General features: G+C 43.4%; 1 protein-coding gene across 18 annotated transcripts in view; it reads left to right on the top strand.

Annotated features, from left to right (window-relative positions):
* The window catches only part of MAGI1 (membrane associated guanylate kinase, WW and PDZ domain containing 1), a 271,549-nt gene extending 247,559 nt beyond the window's left edge, over positions 1–23,990 (top strand). For 5 of the 18 annotated variants that reach the window (XM_088528299.1, XM_088528293.1, XM_088528288.1 and 2 more), the window contains 10 exons: positions 2,030–2,107; positions 4,922–5,013; positions 6,021–6,213; positions 9,297–9,590; positions 12,822–13,025; positions 17,010–17,100; positions 17,232–17,295; positions 18,284–18,430; positions 19,674–19,812; positions 21,774–21,995. In XM_088528299.1, coding sequence (XP_088384425.1) covers positions 2,030–2,107; positions 4,922–5,013; positions 6,021–6,213; positions 9,297–9,590; positions 12,822–13,025; positions 17,010–17,100; positions 17,232–17,295; positions 18,284–18,430; positions 19,674–19,812; positions 21,774–21,874 — 1,403 coding nt within the window. In that variant the 3' untranslated portion in view covers positions 21,875–21,995. Of the gene's footprint in view, positions 1–2,029; positions 2,108–4,921; positions 5,014–6,020; positions 6,214–9,296; positions 9,591–12,821; positions 13,026–17,009; positions 17,101–17,231; positions 17,296–18,283; positions 18,431–19,673; positions 21,668–21,773; positions 21,998–23,319 lie in introns of those variants that run through there. The other 13 variants (XM_088528304.1, XM_088528303.1, XM_088528295.1 and 10 more) reach the window with 10 other exon arrangements.
* Positions 23,991–24,249: the final 259 nt, after the last annotated feature.

The following is a 24,249-nucleotide window of genomic DNA, read 5'->3' as shown; positions in this document are numbered from 1 at the left end:
GTCGCAATACTTTGCCAGATTAAGAGTTTAAAGAATAGAGAGCTTTGTGTTGAGTGAATCTGAAAACGAATCATGGGGTGGTGATAACAAATGTACTGTTGGCTGGTGCTAAGTCTTAGCTGCCTGAGCTCCTCTTTATGGGTAACTCATTACTGCTAATGGGAGTTGTGCGCATGAATCAGAGAGAATGACGAACCCTTAAGGTTTAAAATATGGACTGGTTCCAAGATCCTGGAATTACATACGTGGAGAGCGCTCAGTGAAAGAAACAGTAATTGAATAGTTTACCCCAGAACCACAATTCCAACATCTTGTACTGCTTTATTGAAAATATATTTTATAATATGCTCTTTATTTTTCAATGTATTATTAAACTTCCTTAAAGATTAACGCAATCTGTTGTCAAATTTTTCTCATGTGGCCTGATTGCTTTGCAAAATTCCGTATCCTACATATGGCCATCTGTCAAAACAGCAGTGACAAAATGAATTAATCTGAATTGCAGATGTGTTAATGAATCCCTTTGAAGGGCTTAAGCATTTAATTAAAAGTAAAGCAGAACACTATAGATAATTTTTAAAGCTTTTAAAATATTCTAAGTCATCTTTAATATTTGCATTTTATTTTCAGACACATAATTTATTTCGTAGGATTTTCTCTCCCCAAATCTAATTAAAATAATACAAACAAAGCTGACCTAGTGTTTAGCATTTACTTACCATCAATTACAAAGAATTAAAAATATTTGCACAACGACGCCAGTCGTTAGATACTTTCTCCCTAAAACAGAAAAGTCCTCTCAGGAAATTGCCAGCTGCCTTCTGATCAGGCTGACTTTAAAGATGCTAGTTAGTTAAAAGCCCTTCGTAGGGTCATTTTCTTTTATTATATTAGTATGACACAACCAGTTATAATCATACACTCGGGCACTCAGATGTGTCCAAACCCTTGGCAGATGTTGTGTTTGAAAGGATCTTAACGCTTGCAGCGTGTTGCAGGAGCGGGCAAGGCTGCAGATGGGCTTGCAGGGGTGCTGGCAAGTGCCCTTGGTTGCCATTTGGCCATCATCAGCTTGGAGCCCAACTCAGCCAAGGTGTTGAGCGTTCCCTGTACCTTGGTGTCACCCCTTGTGCTGCACTTTGTCTCCCTATTAAGGATGTGCTGATATATTTCAAACATTCCCCATGCATCTAGAGGGCACATTAAAGGGAAAAGAAAGAAAAAGTAGATTTTGCTGCAGTTGGATTTTCTAGCAACTGGGTCTCTCTTGGGACTATGGAATCTCATGAGATTTGTGACTAAAGCATGGGAGTTTCTGACAGTGAAACTCTTCAGTGCCTTCAGTGGGACTACTCACTCTTAATTTCAAGCATGTCCTTATGTACTTTGCTGAATCCGAGCCTTAAGACTTTTGTACTTGCCAAGTTCTGAGTCACTGAAAGTGCTGCTGCCTCAAATGAGCTAGTGACTATAGCAGATTCATTCTACAGATTATTTCTGTATCCATCTTTTGTTGAAACTGATATCAACCTGAGTAGGAAAAAAAACCTCTTAATGTAGCTTATGTAACACATAAGATAATGGTTGAGGCTTGTATAGTAAGTTTAATTAAAGTGACCTCTAATTAAGCACTCTTCATTGTTCATCTGTTTCTTTTAGCTTTAGAGAAAGAGATTTCTGCTTAGAAAACTTACTGTGCTGTGATGGTGAAAGTTGTTTTCTAGAAATCTCTTTTTAAGGTGTTCTCAAAGAGATTCCTCCTTCAAGGAGCAATAAACGTTGTTCTCATATACTTCCATGCATGTGCTTAAATGTGTAAATTCACATGTGTGTGCATATTATGTATCCACATGTATACAAATGTGTAAGTAGATGTAAAAGTTAGTATGTCCTAACCCATAGTAGTTATAACCTTAGTAGTTAGATGCATGCAAGCGTAACATGATCCATACTGTGAAAATTAAATTACTGAACTAACAAGAAAGCAAGATACCTTAAGCTTTGCAAAACTGTAAAATTAATATTGCAGCTATGTCACCTTCGCCTGCAGCTGGACTGAGCAAGGGGGAAAGAGAGAGAGAAATCAATTCCACGAATTTTGGAGAATGTAAGACTGAGCCGAGAACGTATCTGTGTGTTGTGGTGTCTCGTTGTGGTGTCATTGCCGCTGCGTGGCGGGAGGGCCTCATGTCCCGGGCAGGCTGGCAGGGCCACGTGCCAAGGTTGGCTGCCAAGGTGCAAAGTCCTCCCTTCGCGCTGTGCTGGATGTCGTAGACGCTGGGAGGGGATCGTGTTCCCATTTCACTCGTAAATCTGCTCACCGCAGGACCGCGTCACTCGCCTCCGGGCCCGTTCCTCCTTGTGGACTTTGCAGAACTCTTCTTACCACTTTTGCGATGCTACCCAAACCATCTGGGTTTTGGGGGGTTTTTTGTTTGTTTGTTTAAAAAAAAAAGTAAACATTTTTTCAAAGGGGCAAAGTTGTAGTGACTGGCTTGTGGAGGCCATTTTTCAGTGGTTTTCATCACAGAGTTTCAGCACCACCATGATATTTTCCATTTGTCTTGAGAGGACCCACTTTCTAGTTGTCATAACTAAGGAAAGTGGCTTCTCTTAAATCCCGTCGAATAGCAGGGACCAACCAAGAAGTCCAGCCTTGACTTTATTGAATCTCTGAGATGGTTGAGGTTTGGTTCCTCATCCAATCTAGACAGTGCTACTGAATCACTACATGGTTGAGCTGGAGCAAAAAGCGGTAAAAGGAGTTTTGTTGGGTTTGTACTCATGTCGTGTTCGTGTATGTGCTGTCTGTGTGTTTGTTTTAGCTGTGTTTCACCTGCTGTAATCCTTCCACTGGAATGAGCATTACATGGATGAACTTGCTTTTTTGTGGATAGACCGGTCTTTCTGTTGCTTTGGTTCAACCCCTCCAGTTACATGTAGGCTTGCTGTCATCTCTGCTGGCCATGAGTTGGCTAGTTGGTTGCCCAGATGAAGAACATAAGGCTGGAACATGAGGCTGGAGAGTTGACAAACGGGAAGGTGTTGAGCCATGCAGAGACAACGGCCCCATGCCGGAGCTCTCTGACAAAGCCGTTTTGCCTCTGACAGATCCAACACACGCTCTTAATTGCTTTGGGCCTGCCTTTTCCAAAAAAGCCTGTGAAGTGCTGGAGAGACACAGTGACCCACACTGATTGATTCACTGTCTCTGTTCTGTTGTTGTGCCTGAGGTCCTTGCTGTGGCAAATTGCCTTCAGGCAGCTCCTCCTGCCTGATGAGCAGTGCAGGCTTCCAGCCTGTTTATCACCTGATTAGTCTGTAATTGCATTTGGAGGGAAATTAGCCTATAGTCTGGTAAGGTAATGCATACAGATCTCAAGCTTCGTTTATAACTGCAAGCAATTAAAATGGGAAGATGGCGTGTGAAAAGATGATATATAAAATCATTGGCTATAAACCGGTCTGAATGAAAATGTCAAACCAGACATTCTGTGCCTCAGCGCTCACCTGTCCTTTTAATTTCGGCTTTTCCCTGGTCTTGAATTCATATTATATTTTAAGCCTAATGCTGAGTCACTGAAGAGATTGCATCGGAGGTGGGCAAATGTCTAAAGCTGGGAAGCCCTGACTGAGCCCCAGAAGCCTGGACCTTTGCACAACAGGCACTGGTAGAGTAAAAAGCAATCAGAGCCCCCTCTGACACTCACTCATGTCAATGGAAGAAAACAGCTATATCTGCACAGCAGTTTGTCTGCCCTAGATATTGAAAACTAACTCCTGTCTGACTGGGAGAGTTGGCTCCTGTATCTGAGTATGCACTTATTTATATTATACTTCCAAAATATATAGTTTGGTTTCTTCACTTAAAGATATAGGCAGCTGACTTGTAAAGGAATAGCTTTTTCTCTCATTAATTATAAATTTGGGGAGGAGATTATTACAAAATTAGTCAATGTTGCAGTTACTAACCAATAAATATTAAATGAGCCTGAAGTTGTCTTCTGATATGATTTAATGTTAGCAATTAATTTTGCATTTTTAAAAGAGAGATGAAAGCAAGCATGAATAAGTTAATATAAAACATTTCTGTTGAACTCCACTTCAAGGTTAGTACTTCACTGTATGTAATATTCATTGTAAAAATCTTGCTGGTGTTCCATACTAATGAGTAGGTAAGGTCGTCTTTTTTTTTTTTTTTTTTTTTTTTTTTTTTTTTTTCCTTTCCAGCTGTTCTTGTTTGTTCAGTGGTTTTACAAAACCCCATACATGAACAGATGGAAATTGGGAGAGCTGCATTGTATTCAGTAAGCCGTGATTTACACCAGTTGAGGATCTGGCCCACAGTTATTTAAAGCAATGTCAATAGACAGAGAGTAAACTATGCTCATGAAAGTTAATTAAATAGTAGAAGTTGTAACAAGTGGCTCTTTTGTCTCCCATGAAAGAGGAAGCAGCTGCATTGTTTCTGGCAGGGTGATTCTCCATTGTACATATTCGTTTATTGATGATTTGGAAGAGGCTTTTGCGTTGGATAGTGATGCTAGAACTGATGGAAATGTTACAGTAACAAACAAATGGAAGTAGAAAATAGAAAACATCGAGTAATTGTTGGTAGTAATCTAATAGCCCTTTACTGCTTAAATCTATGAATGCTTTTAATTAAAAAAAGCACAAAACTTCATTTAAAGAGTAAAATTGTGTGGAAGTCCCTCCCCACATCAGTCAGGCCTCACCACTGTTGTCTGCAGTCAAACCCTCACAGCAGAAGTAAGTGGATTTTAGTGGATTTCTTTGTTTTTGTGGCCAGGAGTAGGCCAGGTTCCTGCACAATGCCAAGAGGGCCTCAGCAGAGATGGTGGCAGAGGGAACATCGGTCTGTGCTTTTCCGAAATGTTAACTTTTCTTTCTTTCTCTTCAGTTCCAGATTATCAAGAGCAGGATATCTTTCTTTGGAGAAAGGAAACTGGCTTTGGATTTAGGATTCTTGGTGGAAATGAGCCTGGCGAACCTGTGAGTGCATCTGAGAGCAGGCTTGTTTTATCCTGTGATGTCTTCCGGAATCAGCGCAGTGACACGTGCAGATGGGCTGTTCTGCGCGGGGGCATCTATGTTAAAATAGTCACTGGGCTAGGAATTTACGTCCTGCAACTCCTTCCCTTCTCCCCATCAAACAAACAAATGACCAAAGCCCCATACTTAAAATGGGTTTGACATCACTTGCTGCTGCCTGTTTTTGTGATCGCCCAAATGAAAACGTAAATCAGAAATTTTCCAGGCACGGATGTCCTGAGCCTGTTTGCAGTTTCCACTGTTTGACTTCAGAGTAGTTTGAGAGGTGTTTTTGTTGTTGTTCAGTTTCCTTCCTTGAATTCACTTAACTTCTTAACCAGAAGTCTGATGCCTATGAAAGGTGTTAGGCTGAAAGCACGTAGCCTTCTACGCACTGTGCAGGTCAACACTAGATAGTAGCAGCATAAACTTCCACCCATTTCCCTGCCAAAATACTTTTACCCTTTTTTGGAAAGAGAGGGCACAGATTCCTTTCTTTTCATGCTGGAGTAACTTCACTGACTCCCTGAAGATAAACCAAAGCAGACTTTGGGATGATGTTCAGTCTGGAAATCCTAGAGGCAGCTGAAAGTCTAACTCAATCTTAGCATCCCTGACAACACTCAGCTGCTTTTAAATATCTTCCACTCCTTCTGCTGGAACACATTTCCCAAGGCTGGCTGTCATTTGAGCGAGTGGATTGCTGAAAGAAGCAGCATGTCTAAACAACAGTGTTTTTATGGCGATTTTCATGATATGGGCAGTGTCCTGGTCTGTAATGCACATGGAGCTGCTTCCAGAGGAGCAAATCAACTAAACAGCAGACATTAGTTAGCAATTCCTGGTCACTAATAAGTTGGGTCTGAATATCAGCCCCCTTGTTTCCAGCTGTCAGATAAGCATTTTCTCATTTGTATTTTTTCTTGCTGTTTTTTTTTTTTTTTCCTATCTCTGTCCAAACTCACCAGATTTACATCGGTCACATCGTGCCGCTGGGCGCTGCGGACGCGGACGGCCGTCTGAGGTCGGGCGATGAGCTCATCTGCGTGGATGGGACACCCGTTGTTGGAAAATCGCACCAGCTTGTCGTCCAGCTTATGCAACAGGCAGCCAAGCAGGGTCACGTCAACCTGACCGTCAGGCGCAAAGTCGTTTACACAGGTAGGCTGCAGTGTCGCGTGGCAGGCGAAGATTTCCTTGCCAGTCCCCATCCGTTCAGCAAATGGTTTAAAGCGCAATGGTTCCTCCTTGTCATACTGAAAAAACTCAGGGGAAATAAGGTTATTCTCTCTCTTTTGACAATTTTTGGCTTTTTTCCTTCTTGGACAAAAATGTTTGAAATATTTTGTTTCCAGGCAAGATTCTCTTTTATCTCTTTTGTCTTCTCCAGTCTTTGTGAAGGTTTCTGGTAAAGTTGGGAACCATTTGTTTGCAACATGTAGATTCTCTTTTGGACCTGTTCAAGAACAGACTTTGCACTTACCTGCTTGCCCATGTCTTGCATTTTCTTCCTAAAATAACTCTGCTGCCTCATAGCCTGAGGTGAGGGAAGAGATGCTGAAGAGTCCACAGAAGGGGAGGCAAGGGGAAAGGGAAGGAGAGAGAGTATGGATGGGTGTTTAATAGTGTCCAAAGCAGAAAAGAAGCTTCACTGGGTTTGTACAATACTGTACAATAGTAAAGTCAACTAACTGTAGGATATGAAACTGGAGGAAAGCAAGTGTCGTTGGTTCTGATGGTGCAGGGACCTCGTGGGTGGTTGTAATGCACAGGTTTCTCTCTTTGCACAGACTGCAAAAGAAGTGTGAGCAGCCTAAATGAACCAGAGAGAATAGTTGCCAGAAAGATTAAGGTGCAGAGAATAGTGTCACTGCATGGTGGTGCCATCCCAACTGGTGACACAAAAATGTCCTAATAGAGCAAATGACACGAATTTGAGCTTTCTAAAGTTATGTGATGTATAGGAGAGTAGATTTTGATGTTGTTGATCAGTTTAGGGAACTTGAGCCAGAGACTTTGGTTTAGCCCTTTCCAAAAGGAATGGATGTGAAGTAGTTATTCGAGTTTAAGCATCCATTGAAAAATGAATAGTGATGTACCTCAAGCTTAAAGGCATCAAAATAACGTTTTTGTTGAAAATTAGGCCCACAGTGGAAGTTACAACTAGAACGGTACCTCAGAAATAGCTCTAGGGCTGGGTTCCCTCCAGACAATGTAACGCAAATACTCACTTATTTCTTTTCTTATTTCCATTAGGAATTAAATGCAGGGTTATGTCTTTGCTCTATTAGCAGAGGAGAATTACAGGAGCGTCCTGGTGGTTTTGTCATTGCTGTCAGAGAGCTGCCCATGTGAGAGCACAAAAATAGAGATGGAACTTGGTAGGAAAGGAAGAGCAGCTGAATTTTTGGTGATATTTTTGTACATGATTTTTTTTTCTGGTTTTAAAAGCTCTAAGCTGGAAATTATCATAAAAAGATTTAGATGCATGAGATGTTGGTGTAAAGCCTTGAAATTGAAGGGCTTGTAACTCCAGATGAGCTATTTCAAAATCATTTCAAATATGGGCAGTTATTCTGGGATAAATTACTCATTTTGTATTCATAAGCTTTTGAAGCCCACCATAGCTTTTTAGACAAGCCTGCTCTTGAATTTTGGCCTCTTGTTCTTCCTCTCATCTACATGCGAGTAGGAAAAGATTATTCACCTTAATAGGTAGTCACGGTCCTGAGGTTCATATAGGGGAATATTTATGCTCTTGAGTTCCTAATATGTAGAGTATTGTGGGTTTAATACATATTTAAAGTATGTAAGTCCAGACAGGTAGTTCTTTTTCAAGAGTATTTTGACATTCTGTTCCCTTGGACCATGGGCTTGCAAGTTTCAATTTTGTGCTTGGCTCTGATTTTCTGGTTCCTTTTAAGACCTTCAACCCAGTCTTGATTCATCAGGCGAACTGGCAAAATGACCTGATTAACAGAGGCAGCCGTTCGATAGGGACAAGTGCACTGTGCTGCTTTTAGCTGCACAAAGGGACTGTGGGGACTGGCTGGGTAACAAGAAGCAGAGATTATTGCGGGCCATAAGCTTTACCTGAGCTACCCTCTGAAAAGAAGAACCCTGCTGGGATGCAGGCAGGGAACGGCCCTCCTGATTTCCCATCAGGATGATGGCTCAGCTGCAATATGGTCCAGTACGTTGTGAAAGTTGGAGAGGACCCAGTTGGAGGGAGTCCAGAGGACCTGTGAGAATAAGGAGAGCTCTAGAAAAACATGGTCTGCAAGGAAATACTGAACAAATTGGGATTGTTTAGCCTAAAGCAGACAAGGGGGAGGAGGTGTTAAACTCCCCAAGACTCTAAGAGGTTGCTGCAAAGAAGGAGGGAATAATATGTTCTCCATATGTCTGCTAGATAGATGTAGAAATAATAGCCTTATGTTGCAGCAGAGAAGATTTGAGTTAGATATTGCAACCAATAGATTGCCTGGGGAGATATTTAACAGCAGATTAGACAAACATCTGTCAGGACTGACAGTAAGTATAGATGGCCCTGACTCAAGCAGAGTGCGGACTAGATGATTTTTTTGAGATTCCTTCAAGCCTTATGGTAGTTGATTAGATTTATACTGATACCACATCCAACCTCAGTTGCTGTTCAACAGTTGTGATATGTTTGAAGTCTTCCCCAAAACTCTGCTAGACTATACAGGTGATAGTTTCTGGTTCTTCTGACCAGAAAAGCTTGTTTTCCAAGTGTCTTTGCTATCTTATGGGTAGTTACTACTACTCTTCAGAACAGATAATTTAATCAAAGGCAACCAGTGCCGTTTAACTGATGGTGTTGAGCAATACACAGGTGGATAGCTGGTGTTACTGTGTCTGCTTGCACATGCACGTGGTTGTACATGTGTTAAAAGAGCCACGATGAGCTAATGCAGTCAAGGTTTAAAATGCCACAGATGCAGGCACATGGTGCTGCACCGGTCCAGCTGTACTGCTGTGGTGGTTGCAGCAGCAAGTGGTGTTGTTTGTACACTCTGTGTGCCTGGGAGCATCAGCATGTGTGGTCTGTGACATTCACCTGACAGAGCTGTCAGTGGTGGTGTCCAAGAGCCCTTTCTCGCTCTGATCGTGATCTGTAGATGAAAGCTAGAAATCATTAATTTTCCCAGGCACACGGTGTTTTTCCAACAGGAAATGCCACAGGCTGCTCAGCGCAAACGTGCTTTTTTTTCCTCCCCTAGTTCCCAAGGCAGAGAACGAAGTCCCATCCCCAGCCTCTTCCCACCACAGCAGCAACCAGCCAGCCTCGCTGACGGAGGAGAAGCGGACCCCGCAGGGCAGCCAGAACTCGCTCAACACCGTCAGCTCGGGCAGCGGCAGCACCAGCGGCATCGGCAGCGGCGGCGGTGGCGGCAGCGGCGTCGTCAGCACCGTGGTGCAACCCTACGATGTGGAGATCCGCCGCGGCGAAAACGAGGGCTTCGGCTTCGTCATCGTGTCCTCCGTGAGCCGGCCGGAGGCGGGGACGACGTTTGGTGAGTCTCCATTCGGCCGTGGCCGCGACAGAGACGCGGTGTGAGGCAGCAGGCGAGGCGCTGTTTAATTACACTTTGTGAGCGGGCCCCGATTTCTGCAGTTCTGAGCTCAGGTGGAGGTTGGGAGTTGGTAGGTGTTTGCATCCTGGGTTTAGCTCAGTGCAGAGTCAAGAAGAACCAAACTAGAACCTTGAACCTGAGGAGCAAACTGCCACCGCCAGCGATTCCCAGCACTGCCTGAGCTCCCGCAGCGCCCGCGGCCGCCTGGCGAGCTTGGATCTGCTCTAAGAGCAGCAAGGGATTCCCTCAAAGCTGTGCAGGAAGGGAGCAAGTGCAGTGCTTTACGTCTCCGGGTCCTGGAATGGAGCCAGTTGGGTTAAAAGCAGTAATGCTTAAACTGATTAACTTCTCTTTGGCAGTTAAGGTTATTCTCCTGATCCTCATTATGGGGTAAGCATGCTGCTAGCTGGAAAGTTTTAATTAATGGTGCTTGCTGGTGAGACGTGCAGTGGAGAATACTGTTAAAAGAACAGGTCCGCTCTCTGACCCTCACCACCTTGTGTCTCCCTTCCTAGACACTTTTCTTTAGAGCAGGGGAAATCAAGAAGTTCCTGCGCCAACACATTTTGTGTCCTGCCTTAACAAAAGTAGTCACGGCTTCTTACTGTAGACAGCCCCTTCTGCTAGGCAGACATCCATTTGCAGATGAAAAAGCAATGAAATTCTGTCTACAGAGCAAATGAACCATGTATTGAGAAGCACAAATAAGCTGGTTTTGCCGTTGTGCCCAGCACAGCCTGCACTAAAGCATAAATGTCACTGCAGGGGGGGAAACAGCTGCCATTTTCTTCTCTACCTGTCTCCACTGCAAGGGCTAGGGGCAGCATCCACTTTTACATTGTAGGGAAAGAAGAAGGTACCCCCTTCCTCTTGGTCTGTGGCATGTGGAAAGGGGGAGAAGGAAGGCAGAGCAAGCGCCCTGGCCGTTATCATGGTACCTTTCAGAGCAGAGTGGTGTTTTGCAGACAAAATACATTGCGGTCTCCCTGTACATCTTGCATGTTCCTGGAGCATGCATGTGGCAAAAAAAAAAAAAAAGTGGCCTTTCCTGCTTTGGTCTAGACTTTCCTCTGAAATTTCCTGCTGTTGACCATTTCCAGTGCCCTTACATTAGTAAAAGCACTAACAACTAAAAGGTGGTTGTTCATGAGAGAAGAGCCATCTCTACCACTGTTCTGGGCAGTTATAGCAGATTTTAAGGGAGGAAATGTGTAGTGTAGCTTCAGTGCCTCACACTGTCCTCTGCAGCTAGGCCACCTTGCACTGTCCTCGTTCCTTGAAAGTGTTTTTCCAGAGCAGGTATTTTGGTGCCGGCACACAACAGCCTACTGCAATATTGATTAAACTGAACTCAATCTAAATTTTCTGAAAGCATTTATTAATGTGTCTACAAATAATTTTTACCTGATGAGGAACATGCTTTAATTGTTTCCACAAAGAAGCTTTGACGTGAGTTTGTAGAGTTGTGTTTGCCCAAGATACTACCTAACTGGAAGATATTTGTGCAGAGGTTCCTTATTGAGATCAGTTGAACTGCAACTGTTTTTACTTTAATTTTTCTTCGAATGTGTTCAACTTTTTCATAAATCTCTGCATGAGATGCCTCCTCTCTGCTCTGTGGTGCTTGCTTTGCACTTGCTTTGAAGTTTCTTTTCTTTCATAGGTAGTATGTAGAGATGGGCCAGGCTGCTTCTAAAACCCACCTTGGTCACCTTGGTATGGACTTAGTCATCTGTGTCCAATAAATTGGACAGAATAGAAACTTATTTCAGATGCACTCAAAACAGTTCTGAACTGGATAGGTCATTGTGTTATCAGAAAGAGAAACTTCCTAACATCAGAGTAAAAGGGGGAAAAAAAGCCCTCACCATCTGTGATTAATATTAACACATTCTGCTGGTTTTCATTGTGTCTTTCTAACTTTGCTCTTTCACCTCATATTCCTTTCCTTAGCCTTTACTTCTTTATAGTCTTTTTGGTATTGTTATGCATGCAGCAATGTATATCTCTAAAACTACTAGTCAAATGAAAGATTACAGCACACAGAAAAAGTGCACCTTAAGGGTGAATGTGTTGTGCATGTGAGGTGTGAGATGGTCACTCTGCAAATCTCATGTTTCTCATCATGTGCTGTGCACTAAAGGGCCCTTGCCCATCTAGGAAAGCCCTATGAAAACCCAGTAGATTTATCTGATTTCAGTTCTGCGTGTCCTCCATCCCAATTCTGCGTATTGATGAAAACCCTCTGATTTTGGGACCAAGCAAGCACGTGGGACAGAGGGGGAGTTTTGACTCGCATTCACCCTTAAGTGTTCTCACTGTGTCTGTTAGGCATCTCAACTGTTTTGCGTGTGGTTTTAGAGGTATTTCAATCAAGTGGTCCTTGCTCCTTTCCTGCTCCCATCCCTGTGCCATCTAAGATTGAAAAAGGGGACGGGCTAACGGGGCCGCGAGGTGGAGGACTGCACCAAGCTGCTTGGCTTTGTCAGTCTTGGCCCATCTCTTGTGGCCCTGTACCCTACCCGATAGTTCCTTTATTCCCAATGGAAAAAAAAAAAAAAAAAAAACACCTATTTCATTACTGCTTCCCTGTGCATCGCTGATAGATGGGTCTCCATGCTAGAAAGGGAGTCGTGCTCCCTCCTGGGCCTAGAGTGACTGTATCTTTCTAAACTGAGAAAGAACAAAACATTGGCAGAAGCTCCAACAGCAGTTGACTTAGAGGAAGACTGGAGATGCTGATATGTGATCTTGGGGGAGGAGGGTTATGTTTTTTACCAGCAGATTCCCTTTTTTTTTTTTTTTTGGTTCAAAAATAAAATCAGGATTGAGGTTATTATGGGGCTGCGAGTGCAGTTGTACGCTATAAAAATGTCAGTGTTTATTAACAGAAATCAAATATGTGGGAGGAGTTGATGGATTAACAAAATACTTTTTTTTGTAAAAGAAGTCAAGTATTGTGCACTCGTACTAGTTGATTGCCAATGTTTTGAACACTGGCAGCAAAGCTATCCTATAATAACTTTTGCTTGATGCATTAATTAATTAACCCTTAACCTTCTCTTTCCCTTTTCAACCCTTTTTCTCCTTTTCCCCTTCACCCTATTCCCACGTATGTAAACATTTAAAAACCAAACCAAAACAAAAACAATCCCCAAACCAATACAAAAGCGGGAAATGCATGTGTGGCCATGCCTCACAAAATAGGTCGGATAATTGAAGGGAGTCCCGCCGACCGCTGTGGCAAGCTGAAAGTAGGAGACCGGATCTTGGCCGTGAATGGATGCTCCATCACCAACAAATCGCATTCAGACATCGTCAACCTAATTAAAGAGGCAGGAAACACCGTTACCCTGCGCATCATTCCAGGAGATGGTAAAGTATATGTTTCCTGCTCTCCTAACTTGGGCGCACTGTTGCTTTCTTCCTCCTCTTTTTGCTTTGGTCGGAGCTGTGGTCTTGGAGGACTCCTTTCCCAGCCCTCTTTGGGAATTAGCAGTGGATGGGGTTATAAACCTTCCAGAGTTGTATTTGATTTTTATGTAGGGCATTCCCATCTTAAACAGAGGGATGATCATTGACTGTTAATAATAATAATAAAGGTTCCTTTCTATCCATGTTCCTACAAATGTCTCCATAAAATGACTTCTGTAAATTCTCCATCTTGGTACTTTTGGATTGGATTCTTAGGTTAATTATGCAGCATTAGAATATTTGGTAATTGTTGCACACTTAGTAATAGGTCGGATCCCTAAAGCCATGTGTACATAAGCAACAGAGTAAAAGAGATGATAGAAAGACATGAAGTTACTGTGGTGTTTTAAGCTTATGGAAAGGGAGATTTGTTCTTATTCTGGTTGTGTTCCTTTGGGAGTGATCTTGGCACATTTGGAAATTTGAAATGGCTTTGTCAAATGCAATAGCTCTGAAACTGCTTGCTCACTTGCAGCTGATAGTTTTAAGAGTTACTCCAGACAGGATTGTGTTATTTTTGAGCAGAAGGAATGTTCCCATCCTCTAAATCATGCTGACAGTTGAGACTAGTTGCAGATCATAGAATTGGGTAATAAAAGTAAAGATCTGCATTATCTATCAGATTGCTCAAAATCATCCCTAGCTATGTTGCCAAATAGGAACAGAGCACAGGATATGAAAAAAATATATATATTTCTGTAGCAGAATTAAAAACACTGTTGCTCAAAGTTGTAAATATTTTGTTGTTCTTTGTCCTTGTCTGCTGTAGACAGGTCAGTAGTGGGAGCTTGTTTGGAGTTTGAAACTCTTGTATTGCTGTCTCCTTTTCAGGCTGAATCCAGGAGTAAAAGATTGGATGGCTCAGATGCAGTGTGAATTTTTTTAGACTTGTACAGGGCATTATTTGCGGTCCAGGAAATTTTGATTAAACGTAGTAAAAAAAGAATGATCTAGTTTGAAAGACGTTAAAAAAGATGTTCCCCCACAATGAAGGCCCTTGGAAGGAGACAATTTCATTCTGACGCCCAGTTTTGCTGTCACTCCATATATATGAATCAGTGCTACTACACTTAACCCTGCCCAAGAACTAGAGGGAATTTATGAATTGAACCTGATATCTCCAAAGCAGGATGTAGAAGTTGTGATGCGATTCCCAGTGAGAAACGCTCTGTAGTTCCTTAATCTCTTACTTGCTTTGACTACTGCAATCTGAACCCACAGAGCATGATTATGCTATGTTTAGTTACAGGATAAAAATAGTCCAAGGCTAGGAATGATCCGATTATAAGTTATTTTTGTTTATGATGATCTATTTTGCATGAGGGTTTTATTTTCCTGCTGTCTAACAGCTTCCAGGTCAAATGGTACCTGATCCAATGCTGCTTCCAGCAAATCGAGTATTTATGAATAGTGAATTGGCTGCGAATCAGGCAAATGTCTGATCTGGCCTCTGTGCACCAATTTTGAAAGACAAACTGTGAGAATTATTTATATTTTTATATGTATATATATATGTATATATTTGGCGTCTGATTAAAATGGAGGGGGCGAACCTTTGAATAAAAATAAAAGAAATAATTTCTGGATTGCTTAAGAATGTTTGAGAGATGTAGCCTCCTGATATGAATGCTTAATTAGCTCAAATTAGCTGCTTAGGTTGGAAGACATATCTGTAGCTGCAACTGATGTTGGGCATTCCTAGTGAAGGGGTAGGCAGGTGGAAAGTTGTAATTTAAGGAATTGCATGTGTTGCTGAGAAATCTGCTTTAAAACCATGAGATTTAAGAAATTAGCGTCTCAGATTTTTTTTTTGATAAATCTAAGAACCCTGAAGAGAGTACTTGAAGAAAAATAAGAATATACTGTACACTAAACTTCTCAAATGATGATGAAACTAGGGTTCGTTCTGAGACTAACAATAAGCTTACACTGTTAATCTCTTTTAAAGTTATTAAAAATTCTGACTTTTGCTAGGTAATAGTCTTATAGCAACTCATTCTGCCAGGCCCCTGCAGAGGAGTATTTGCAATTACAATGACTCCACATGCTACCAGCTCGTGTAATGATACAGAGAGCCTAAAGATTGTCAGATTAGATCAGGCACTTAACTGGTGTCTGAAGTATTCTAGGGCAGAGCAGGGCAACAAATAAATGAAATATTCAGGATATAGACCCACAGCCACTGTGATTCTCAAAGCGTTTTTCCTGTACTTGTGTTCTTTTCTCGTTCTGCATCTTGGCTGGCTTGTACCTTAAACTTGTGTATAAAATGTAAGCAAAAAATATGCAGAACTCCTGGCTCTTGGGAGAGGATGGGCTAAAGATAGGCACAGCAATGTCGTGGAGATACATCTGTACCAAAGATGTATTGCTGCTCTACTTGGGATTCCCAGTGTGACCTACTAAGGTTAGGAATGTTGCAGTCTCTTTGAAGCCCGTCGTCATCCCATCTCCAAATATTTGTGGAAGATTTCAGAGGCTCTTGTGCTGGATGAATAGTGCACACCTAATGATGTTTTGGGGCCGCCTTATGTTGGAGACACATTCCAGCATGAGCGAATCTTTACAGAATTCCCAGAGTTATGCCTTAAAATCCAAGGGCTCAACCACGCGCCGGGATGTCTGCAGGCAGCACGTTCTTTGAAAGCTTTTATATGTGTCTGGTCTGAAGACATTGCAGCACCATACGCTGAGGTTTGGAGCGTGGTAGCTTGGGCACACAAATGCAGGCGAAGGAGCTGTGCTGTTGTTGAATGCTCCTGTTTAAATGGTCCATATTTTTCCCTTTTCGTGAGTTTCCCTTGATACCCACTGGCTGCACAAAGGAAAAGCTTTCATCTTATCAAGCTTTCTCCACAGATAATATAAATTCATAGAATAAAATAAGTTACTGAGGTGAAATAAAGCTGTGACCAGAACCTTTCATTGTCTGACCAAAAAAAAAAAAAAAAAAAGATTTCTGCAAATTTATATAACAGCTGGGCTCTGCTTAATAGTGGGAGCTTTCTCCATAGTTAATAAAATGAATTGCCAGGTGGCAGGAGCACATGAGACAAGCAAGAGCAAACCTTGCAATTTTATGCAGGAGAAGCAGGAGCTTCCACACAGTTTTTGATATCTGGTGCTGGTGATGTTGGCTGGGACTAGATAAATTCAGTCAAGAAGTTAGGTGCATGGGGTTTATTGTTGTCCTCTTTTTCTTTTAACCAACGAGTTGTGTACTTAGGTTAGATTTTGTTCCTCAGAAGTGGAGCAGAGTCAGTGTTTTGTAATTATTTGTAGACCCCTTCCAGGTAGGGTTGGTACAGGCTCAGACTGGGGAGCTACGATGTGCATAACGGTTCCCCAAGGAGCACCTAACGTTGTGGTGACTTCAACAGAGCTAAATGAATGGGGTGGTTCTAGTGATCGTGGCTTCCTGAATATTTCCCATCACTATCCACATGGGAGAAATGCAGTGTGCAGCATTTTGAATGGTTAAGGATATGCCAGTGGCTTTTCCTCTGAGTGCAAACTTCTGTGCAAGGATAACAGTGTTTTGGGGAATTGCGGGAGCTACACAGGAGTGGTGATTCCTCCTTAGTTAATGACAGTTACTAGGAAAAGCTGGGCCATGAGGAATATATCACAATAAGTTCCAATGCGCAACTCAAAAAGCCAGTGTTTCTGTGCAGTCAAGGTGCTCTACCATTATATATACAGAATAGCTCTGGCCTAGCTTAGAGTTTATTCTTTTAATTGCTGGATTTAGGAAATTTGAGCCTCTCAAGCTATTAAACAAACATAATGATACTTTCCAGGGAAATGCCTTTGCAAAACATGTTTTTTTTTTTCTTCAGTAAACAAGTCACAGTTTTCCCTCATAATAAAAAATTTATTTTACAGAATCCTCCAATGCTACTTTATTGACCAATGCAGAAAAAATTGCTACGATTACAACCACACATACCCCTCAGCAAATACCACAGGAGACCAGGTCAGATTATTTTCCTTGAGGAGAGCGTGTTGACATGCTCTCCTTTTGGTTACTTCTCCATCTTCTTCACATCCCATGAGCTGTATTTTTCCTTTCTTCCTCTTCCTCTCTTTTTCTCTCATCCCTTTCAGCAGGAACAATGCGAAACCAAAGCAGGAATCCCAGTTCGATTTCAAACCACCCCAAGCAGCGCAGGTAAGGAGCACTTTCTAATTGCTTTGTATACCACAGACGATTGCTTTCAATGTGCTTAAGGGCTGTGTTCAAATGTTTCCCAAGAAAATTCCTGCTGGGAGGCTGGTCTCCATCAGTCTGTTTCGTGGAGAAAGAGGGATTTGTTGATTAGTTTCTTAATATGTGCTGCTGTTGTTGCAGCCTGCAAATGTTTCAAACACGGTCTCATTAAGATAAAAAAAAAAGAAAAAAAAAAGAAAAAAAGGGCTGCTAATGATTTTATGACAGTAATAATTTATGTGTTTGTTTATTGAAGTGCGTGTTTCAAGGGGTCTCTCCGGAAAGTACTGCAGTGTGCAGATGAGACATTCAAGGGACAGAAAAGAGCAAAACTTAACAAGGAGCAGGAATGGGAGTGCCCCAGCTTTTGCAGGCAGCATCTTGTTAGGGAGGTTATCTCACTGTTAGCTCCCTTGCTGCTGGCCAGCCCAGAGCTGACCCCGTTCATTAGGGTCTTCAGAACATCTCCACGCCAACAGCGTGGCCTGTGGCCAGCGTGGCCAGAACATCAGTGCCTCTGAGCTTCTTGTAATGTCAGATATTGGGGGGTAACACAAAGGATGCGCCAGCACCATGATATAGCTTCATCCAAGTTACCCACAAATATTTAAGGGAAGCCTGGCACGAGCTAACCACCTTCCAGCACCACCTTGCTTTCTCCACGGGTTACAGGCAAGGTCCCATGACCAAGGTGTCTAAAATCATGTGGGATGTGGCCAGGCCCATTAACTCAGTCAGGCCTTTGCAGCCCATCGCAGGTGCTCCAAACTACAGGACAAATCCATGGAACCAGGGAATTCTAGTCTGCGTGCAACAACTCGACTGATTTTTGTTTTGCAATTACAAGTACAAAAGTATAATTATGTTCACTGGTTGAATAATTTCAAAATGAGAGATAGGATAGCATTTAACTTTCTGTTGAACTGTGCCTGTGTTGTCTTCCCCCCAGCAGGATCAAGATTTTTATACTGTTGAGCTGGAAAGAGGAGCCAAAGGGTTTGGCTTTAGCCTGCGAGGTGGCCGGGAGTATAATATGGATCTGTACGTGTTGCGGCTGGCTGAGGATGGTCCGGCTGAGAGATGTGGGAAGATGAGGGTATGCACGAAGCAGATTCTATGAAAGACACTTGCTGGCAGCAAGCCAACTTCCCTGCCTCTGTCCTATGGGAGCTCCTGCTGCTGTGCCAGCTAAGAGGAGAATGAAGTGATCACTGAAAGGAGCAGGAGTTTCTGTTTATTTCTGTCAGAATCTGTAGAGCCCTTTAGGGCGTGTATGTGCTGGAAGGCTGCACCCCAGCCTTGCTCCAGACCCAGTTTTCCAAATTTTAGTATGTAAGCTGGCATTTTATGTGCGACAGACACATGTGACAATGCCAATGTAATGGCCACAGCCTTTGCCAGCTGAGGAGCTGGAGCCGTGGGTAAAGATTCAAGGTACCCTCACTGCCAGGGAGGGTGCTCTGACCTTCCAGCTGTGGTGCAGAAGAGCAGTGAGGGACAATTCGTCTATACTGGCTGATGGTATTTACAATTTTAGTGTAGTTTTTAGTCATTAATAACTGTTAACTTTGTCTGTCACATAATTTTGCATTAATGGATGATTATAAACATTTTAACAAAGCCTAATGTTACTAAATGCCCCCCAAAGTAAGCTGCTAAGTTTTATGTACTCCTCCTCCAATACAGGATGCATAATTTATAGCGTGTGTCTTTTCCTCTCCAGATACTGTGTGAAGGGCATTTTCAAGATTCTTTTGCTAAGGGTAGATTTACAGGTGCCGAATTTTTGCTGACAGAAATAAATCAGGGCTACTCTGCAAAACCCAATGCTTTGACATGCTCTTCCAAGCCATTTTCCTACCCTGATAAATGATTGTATTTACAACAGCAAGTTTACTGATCCATACCAGGTATCTACATCCAAGTGAGAAAAGGGCCTGAAAAAAATGACTTGTATATCCCAGTTATATGTAGAGTGAACAACCCCTTTTTACTAAGGACTTTATGAATAACCAAACTAAAATTAAATAAATAAATGTAGCACCAGTTCAAAGTAGACATTAAGTAATGCAATAAAGCAAGGTGGGTTTTCAGAACGATGCAGAAAGATGGTGGTACAGGAAGGCATTCCCTATCTGGTTGCTGTCTCCTGATCTCTGTGGCCAAAGTCGTGGCTGGGGCAGAGCTGTCCCTGGACAGTCGGGAATGCGTAGCCTCCCCTTGGGCATGTTGTTCTTCCATTACTGCTGCAGCCGTTCTCCTCCACCTCAAATGTTCGTGGTGACCCTCTTGGAGCCTCAGGTCTAATTTTAGCCTCTTCTCTTTCCTTACGTTGACAGATTGGTGATGAAATCTTAGAAATCAACGGGGAGACTACCAAGAACATGAAGCACGCCCGGGCCATAGAACTGATTAAAAACGGTGGCCGCAGGGTCCGCCTGTTTCTGAAACGTGGAGATGGCTCGGTCCCAGAATATGGTGGGTCAAACTATGAAAACATTCCTTTCTTCCCTGGCATCACTCCATGAATGGTTTGTCTCAAGATCTGAAGCGGGGATTCTTTTTTATTTTCCTTTCTCACCAGTGTCTTACCAACCTTTGCAACATATGGTTAATTGCCTCGCTTGTGCTGAATTTTCTACACATTTCATCCTTTGCTTGCTTCCATGGACTTGGGGCGCAGTGTAAGGCAAGATCATCCTAGCAGTATTTTTGGTGATCAGAGAGGAAAACAAAACAAAAAAAATTATTGTCTTGTCCAGCCAAACAAGGAATGTCATTGAACTGTGCCAAACTATTTCTCAGCGGCTGAATTGTGATTGCAAATAGATCTCAACTTCTAATCAATGCAAAAACTGGGATCGTGAATTATAACTCTAAAGCAATGATTTTTCTGTTAGGCTTTTTTCTTAGTTCCTGTCTGTATCCATAGACATGAATGCCAAGATGGCTTATGGGATTTTTGCCTTCCCTTAATATTTATGTAAATATTTATAAAGTTATTTAAGAAAGAAACGAAAAAAAAGCTTTACTGCAAAAAATATATTGATTTGGCCTCCCAAGCCCTTTTCTTTCCCCTTAAACTGTCTGCTGGTTTCAACTTGTTAATTTGTAAGGTCTGAAAAGGTGAGGAGGTTCTGAAAAGGTGCTCTCGTGTCTGTCTTAGGGGAAACAGTCTTTGTTTCTTACTAAGAATTGCATTAGAATTCCTTTTCTTCCCTCAGAGGTTGGATTGCTGGGTGGCCTAACTTAGCATTCTATTTAATATTATAATTATGTCTTATTTATTTGAGATAATTGTCAAATATTGTGCCCTCGATGGAGGGCTACTCCCAACCAAAGGTCTTTGAGGTTTCTATAGAAACTGATGATTGAAGGGATGTCCTTTATACATTTCTCCTCTAATTTTGGGTTATTGCTGTGTCAGTAGTTCTGTGTTTATCACTCCATTTTCTAAAAACAAAGCAACAAGATCATTCTGCACAATTTAGGAGCTAGATTTTCTTTTAATTTACTGTACCATGTTAGAGAATTTCTGCTCATTCTGCTCATTATTTAACTTAAAATGATGAATTCAGAGTATACAAACAAACAATTGAAGTATTTAATAGTATGGAAGGGAAGCCGTGGGTTTACACTTCTGTAATATAAATAGCACACTGGAAGGTTCATTGATGGCACTGAATTTATGTAATGTTCTTTCTACTTTTGTCTTTTCCTATACACCTTTGGATGTACAGTACTGTATCATATGCTAGACTTCAGAAATATCCTGTAAATTAAGTGCTTCACATCTCAAAGCATATGTCTGTTGCACTGAGGATGAAAATCCAACACTAATTTTCTTTTGGCTAAGCATAAATCATGGTAAATTGGCTTTCCAAGCAAGGATTTAATATACAGGGGCTGCACTACTGTGAAGAATCTCCTTGTAATATTTGGGACTTCCTCTCCTCTGTTCTGTTCACTGCAGTCGCAAATGGTTACCTGAATAATGTTAGTTCCAATATTTTTCTGACTTGATTGGAACGCGCTTCTCTATGAGGCTGTATATTTTTGTAATGAGTTTTGTACTTATTTTTAATGTTGTGGTCTCTGGTGGACTTTATTTTCTGTCGTTGTTTGATTGTTAATGTTTTTTCTATGACATTCTGTGTCACTGTTCCAGCTGTCTCTTAGAATGGGTGCTCTCGTTGTCTGGGTTATCGAATCACCTCCTAGATGTCTCATTATGTCACTATAATAACAACCGCTGTCTTTGCAGCCTGATATTTGGGTGACGCCTAGACAATCTGACTGGAAAAAAATAAACTTTCTTTATTCTAAGATTAAATATGAAGATTTTTCTTTCTTTCACCTTTATTATAGGGAAATCTAAATTTTCTACTTTTCTCTTTCTCTTTCCTACCTTTCTTGGTGCTGGGCTCTTCCTTCCTCAGCGATGATACCTCCTAATATCGCTGCATGTATGAGAAATGACAAGCTCGGGGAGTCTTGCTTCTACCTTATGGGCCATAATCAAACTACGGTTTGTAGCTAAAATCAATACTAGGTGTTTTTGTGCTGTGGCCTAATTCCCTCACATTGCTTTCCGCTTCGCTATCTTTTCTATCTGTCCAGCAATTCATTCCGAGCACCCTGCCTCCTTTGAAGTGTAAGTACATTGTCGGCCACGGGGGAGCCTCGCGGCCACCTCGCGCGGGAGCCAGGTTGCCCCGAGCCCAGAGCCGCGGGGGCCTCTGACCCGTTGGCAGACAAGTGAAAACGAGTGCGCTGGGGAGTCGTGGCACAGGGTTTCACTGGGAGCTGCAGGAATAACCAGGAGCAGCCATAGGACATGGCAGGAGCACGTGGAGCATTTGACATCGGGGAGAAGGGAGAAATTCTGCCCCAAAAAGTGTGGGGTTTTTTGGCTTTTTGGCTGTCAGTATCTAAGTGGCCGGGCACGGAGCGAGCAGCTGCAGAGCTGCCCTGCAGGAGAGGCTTTAGGAGAGAAAACACACCAAAAAAGACAATTAATAGAAAAGCCCAATAGCCCAATAAAGCCACCGCCCCACATCTCCCGTTCAGTCCATGCAGTTACTCCAGTGTTTGCCGTGTCTCTAATGAATCATTCATAAACATCCGCCACAAATGAAGCGGGTAGTTGTAGCTTAGTGGTGGCACGGGGTGGCCTCAGGGGTTTTGGGGTTTTTTGGGGGATATTTTGGTTTTTTTTGTGTTTTTTCTTTTTTATGTATATATATTTTTTTCTGTCCCTGCTTTGCGGTAGCTCAGCTCGGTCTCGCCCGAAATGGCCACCCGGCAGCGAGGAGCTGGAGATGAGGTTTTAGAGCCAAGCCATCCTACCTGTTCCGATATCTTTCCATTGCTTTTGATACAACAAAGTCATAACTCCTGTCATCGTTTGTCGAGTCATTGTGGCAAAAGCGTAAAAAAAAAAAAAAATCCGTTGGAGGATTTTTTTTTTCTTTTTTAGCATGGTAGATTGAGTGCTGTCCTTAACAGAAGGGAAATTAGATGATTGCAGCCTGTTTATCACACTAGAAAATGTTGTTTTCCCTGGTCAAAGCATCACGACTGATTAAACTCCCCGCACTTTGGGGCTTATTTAAAATAAGGGCTTCCTACCTGCGGAAGGCAATTCTTTCAAAAAAGGTTTAAAGGAACCTTTTCCTAGAGGCCCTTTTTTATTGGAAAATATTTTTTTTAATAATTTTAAAAAGTAAAGCCTGATTTTGTTCCCAGCCTTGAGCTTCACATGAGGCGCCCCGTGGCGAGAGGCACGCAAGGGCCGTGACGGCTCCATGGTGGCTCCGTGGCAGCTCCAGCACTAACCCGCTGCCCGCGGGATTAACCCCAGCTCGGGCCAAGCCCTGGCCGCTTTGACCGCTGTCCCTTTCTGTCACTAACGCCGCGTGGAGGGGCGCAGGGTGGCGCGGCGGCCCCGCCATACCCAACGCTCTCGCTCTTGTTGTCTTGCAGACCCCAGCAGTGACAGGAGCGGCGCCGCCGCCGCAGGTGCACAAAATGTATCGGAAATGAGGCTGGCACCGTGCGACCGACGGCAGCACCCATCATCGGAGTCCAGTTATCCACCAGACCTTCACAAACCATCACCACACGGGGACGGGCGGGCTTACGCTAGAGACCTGAGAGGCAGCAGGGAGGCCAGCAGACATCCCAACGAGCACCACACTTGGAACGGGACTTGCAGAGGCGCCGGCGCTCCGCCGGGCGGCCAGGGCCGGCCCGAGGCGCCGAGGCGGCGCGCGGCCGAGAAGCGGCGGGAAGGGACGCGGAGCGCCGACGCCACGCTGGAGCGGCGGGAGCGGCGGCGGGAGCGCTCGCCGCCTCGCCGCCGGGACGGCTCGCCCGCCAGGCGCAGGAGGTCGCTGGAGAGGCCGGCGGACGCCCGCCGGTCGCCCTCGCGCCGCGGCCGGGACGGCTCGCTCGACCGGCGCGCCAAGTCGTCCGAGCGCCGCAGGGAGAGGTCGCCCGAGAGGCGCCCGCGGCACGACGAGGCGCCGCGGGCCGCCCGCCGCGACAAGGACGAGCAGGGCTGGCGGCACGAGGCCGCGCGGCGGCACCCGGCCGAGCCGCCGCGCCGGCGGCCGCACAAGGAGTGCAGCACTGACCTCAGCATCTGAGCGCGGCCGCGGGCCTCGCGGGCAGACCGGACCTCAGGGCAACAGCAAGGGAGAAGACAAGCAAGCGAACACACACACACACACACACACAGAAACAAACAAACAAAGTGTTGTGCCTGATGTATAATATTAAAGAAAGTATTTTTCAGTGTAATCTTTTTTTTTTTTAATTACTTGCCAAATGTTTGGTCCTCAAGGATTATGAAATTTTGTTTCTACATTCTTTGTAGATTTCTTAAGGATAATTCCTTTATTGGGCTACTGC

Source organism: Tinamus guttatus, unplaced genomic scaffold (genome assembly GCF_059628265.1).
Source record: "Tinamus guttatus ecotype Peru unplaced genomic scaffold, ASM5962826v1 Tinamus_guttatus_pri_ptg000307l, whole genome shotgun sequence".
NCBI classification, from domain to species: Eukaryota; Metazoa; Chordata; class Aves; order Tinamiformes; family Tinamidae; genus Tinamus; species Tinamus guttatus.
Note: the sequence above shows the minus strand (reverse complement) of the source record. Positions and strands in the feature narration are given on the sequence as shown.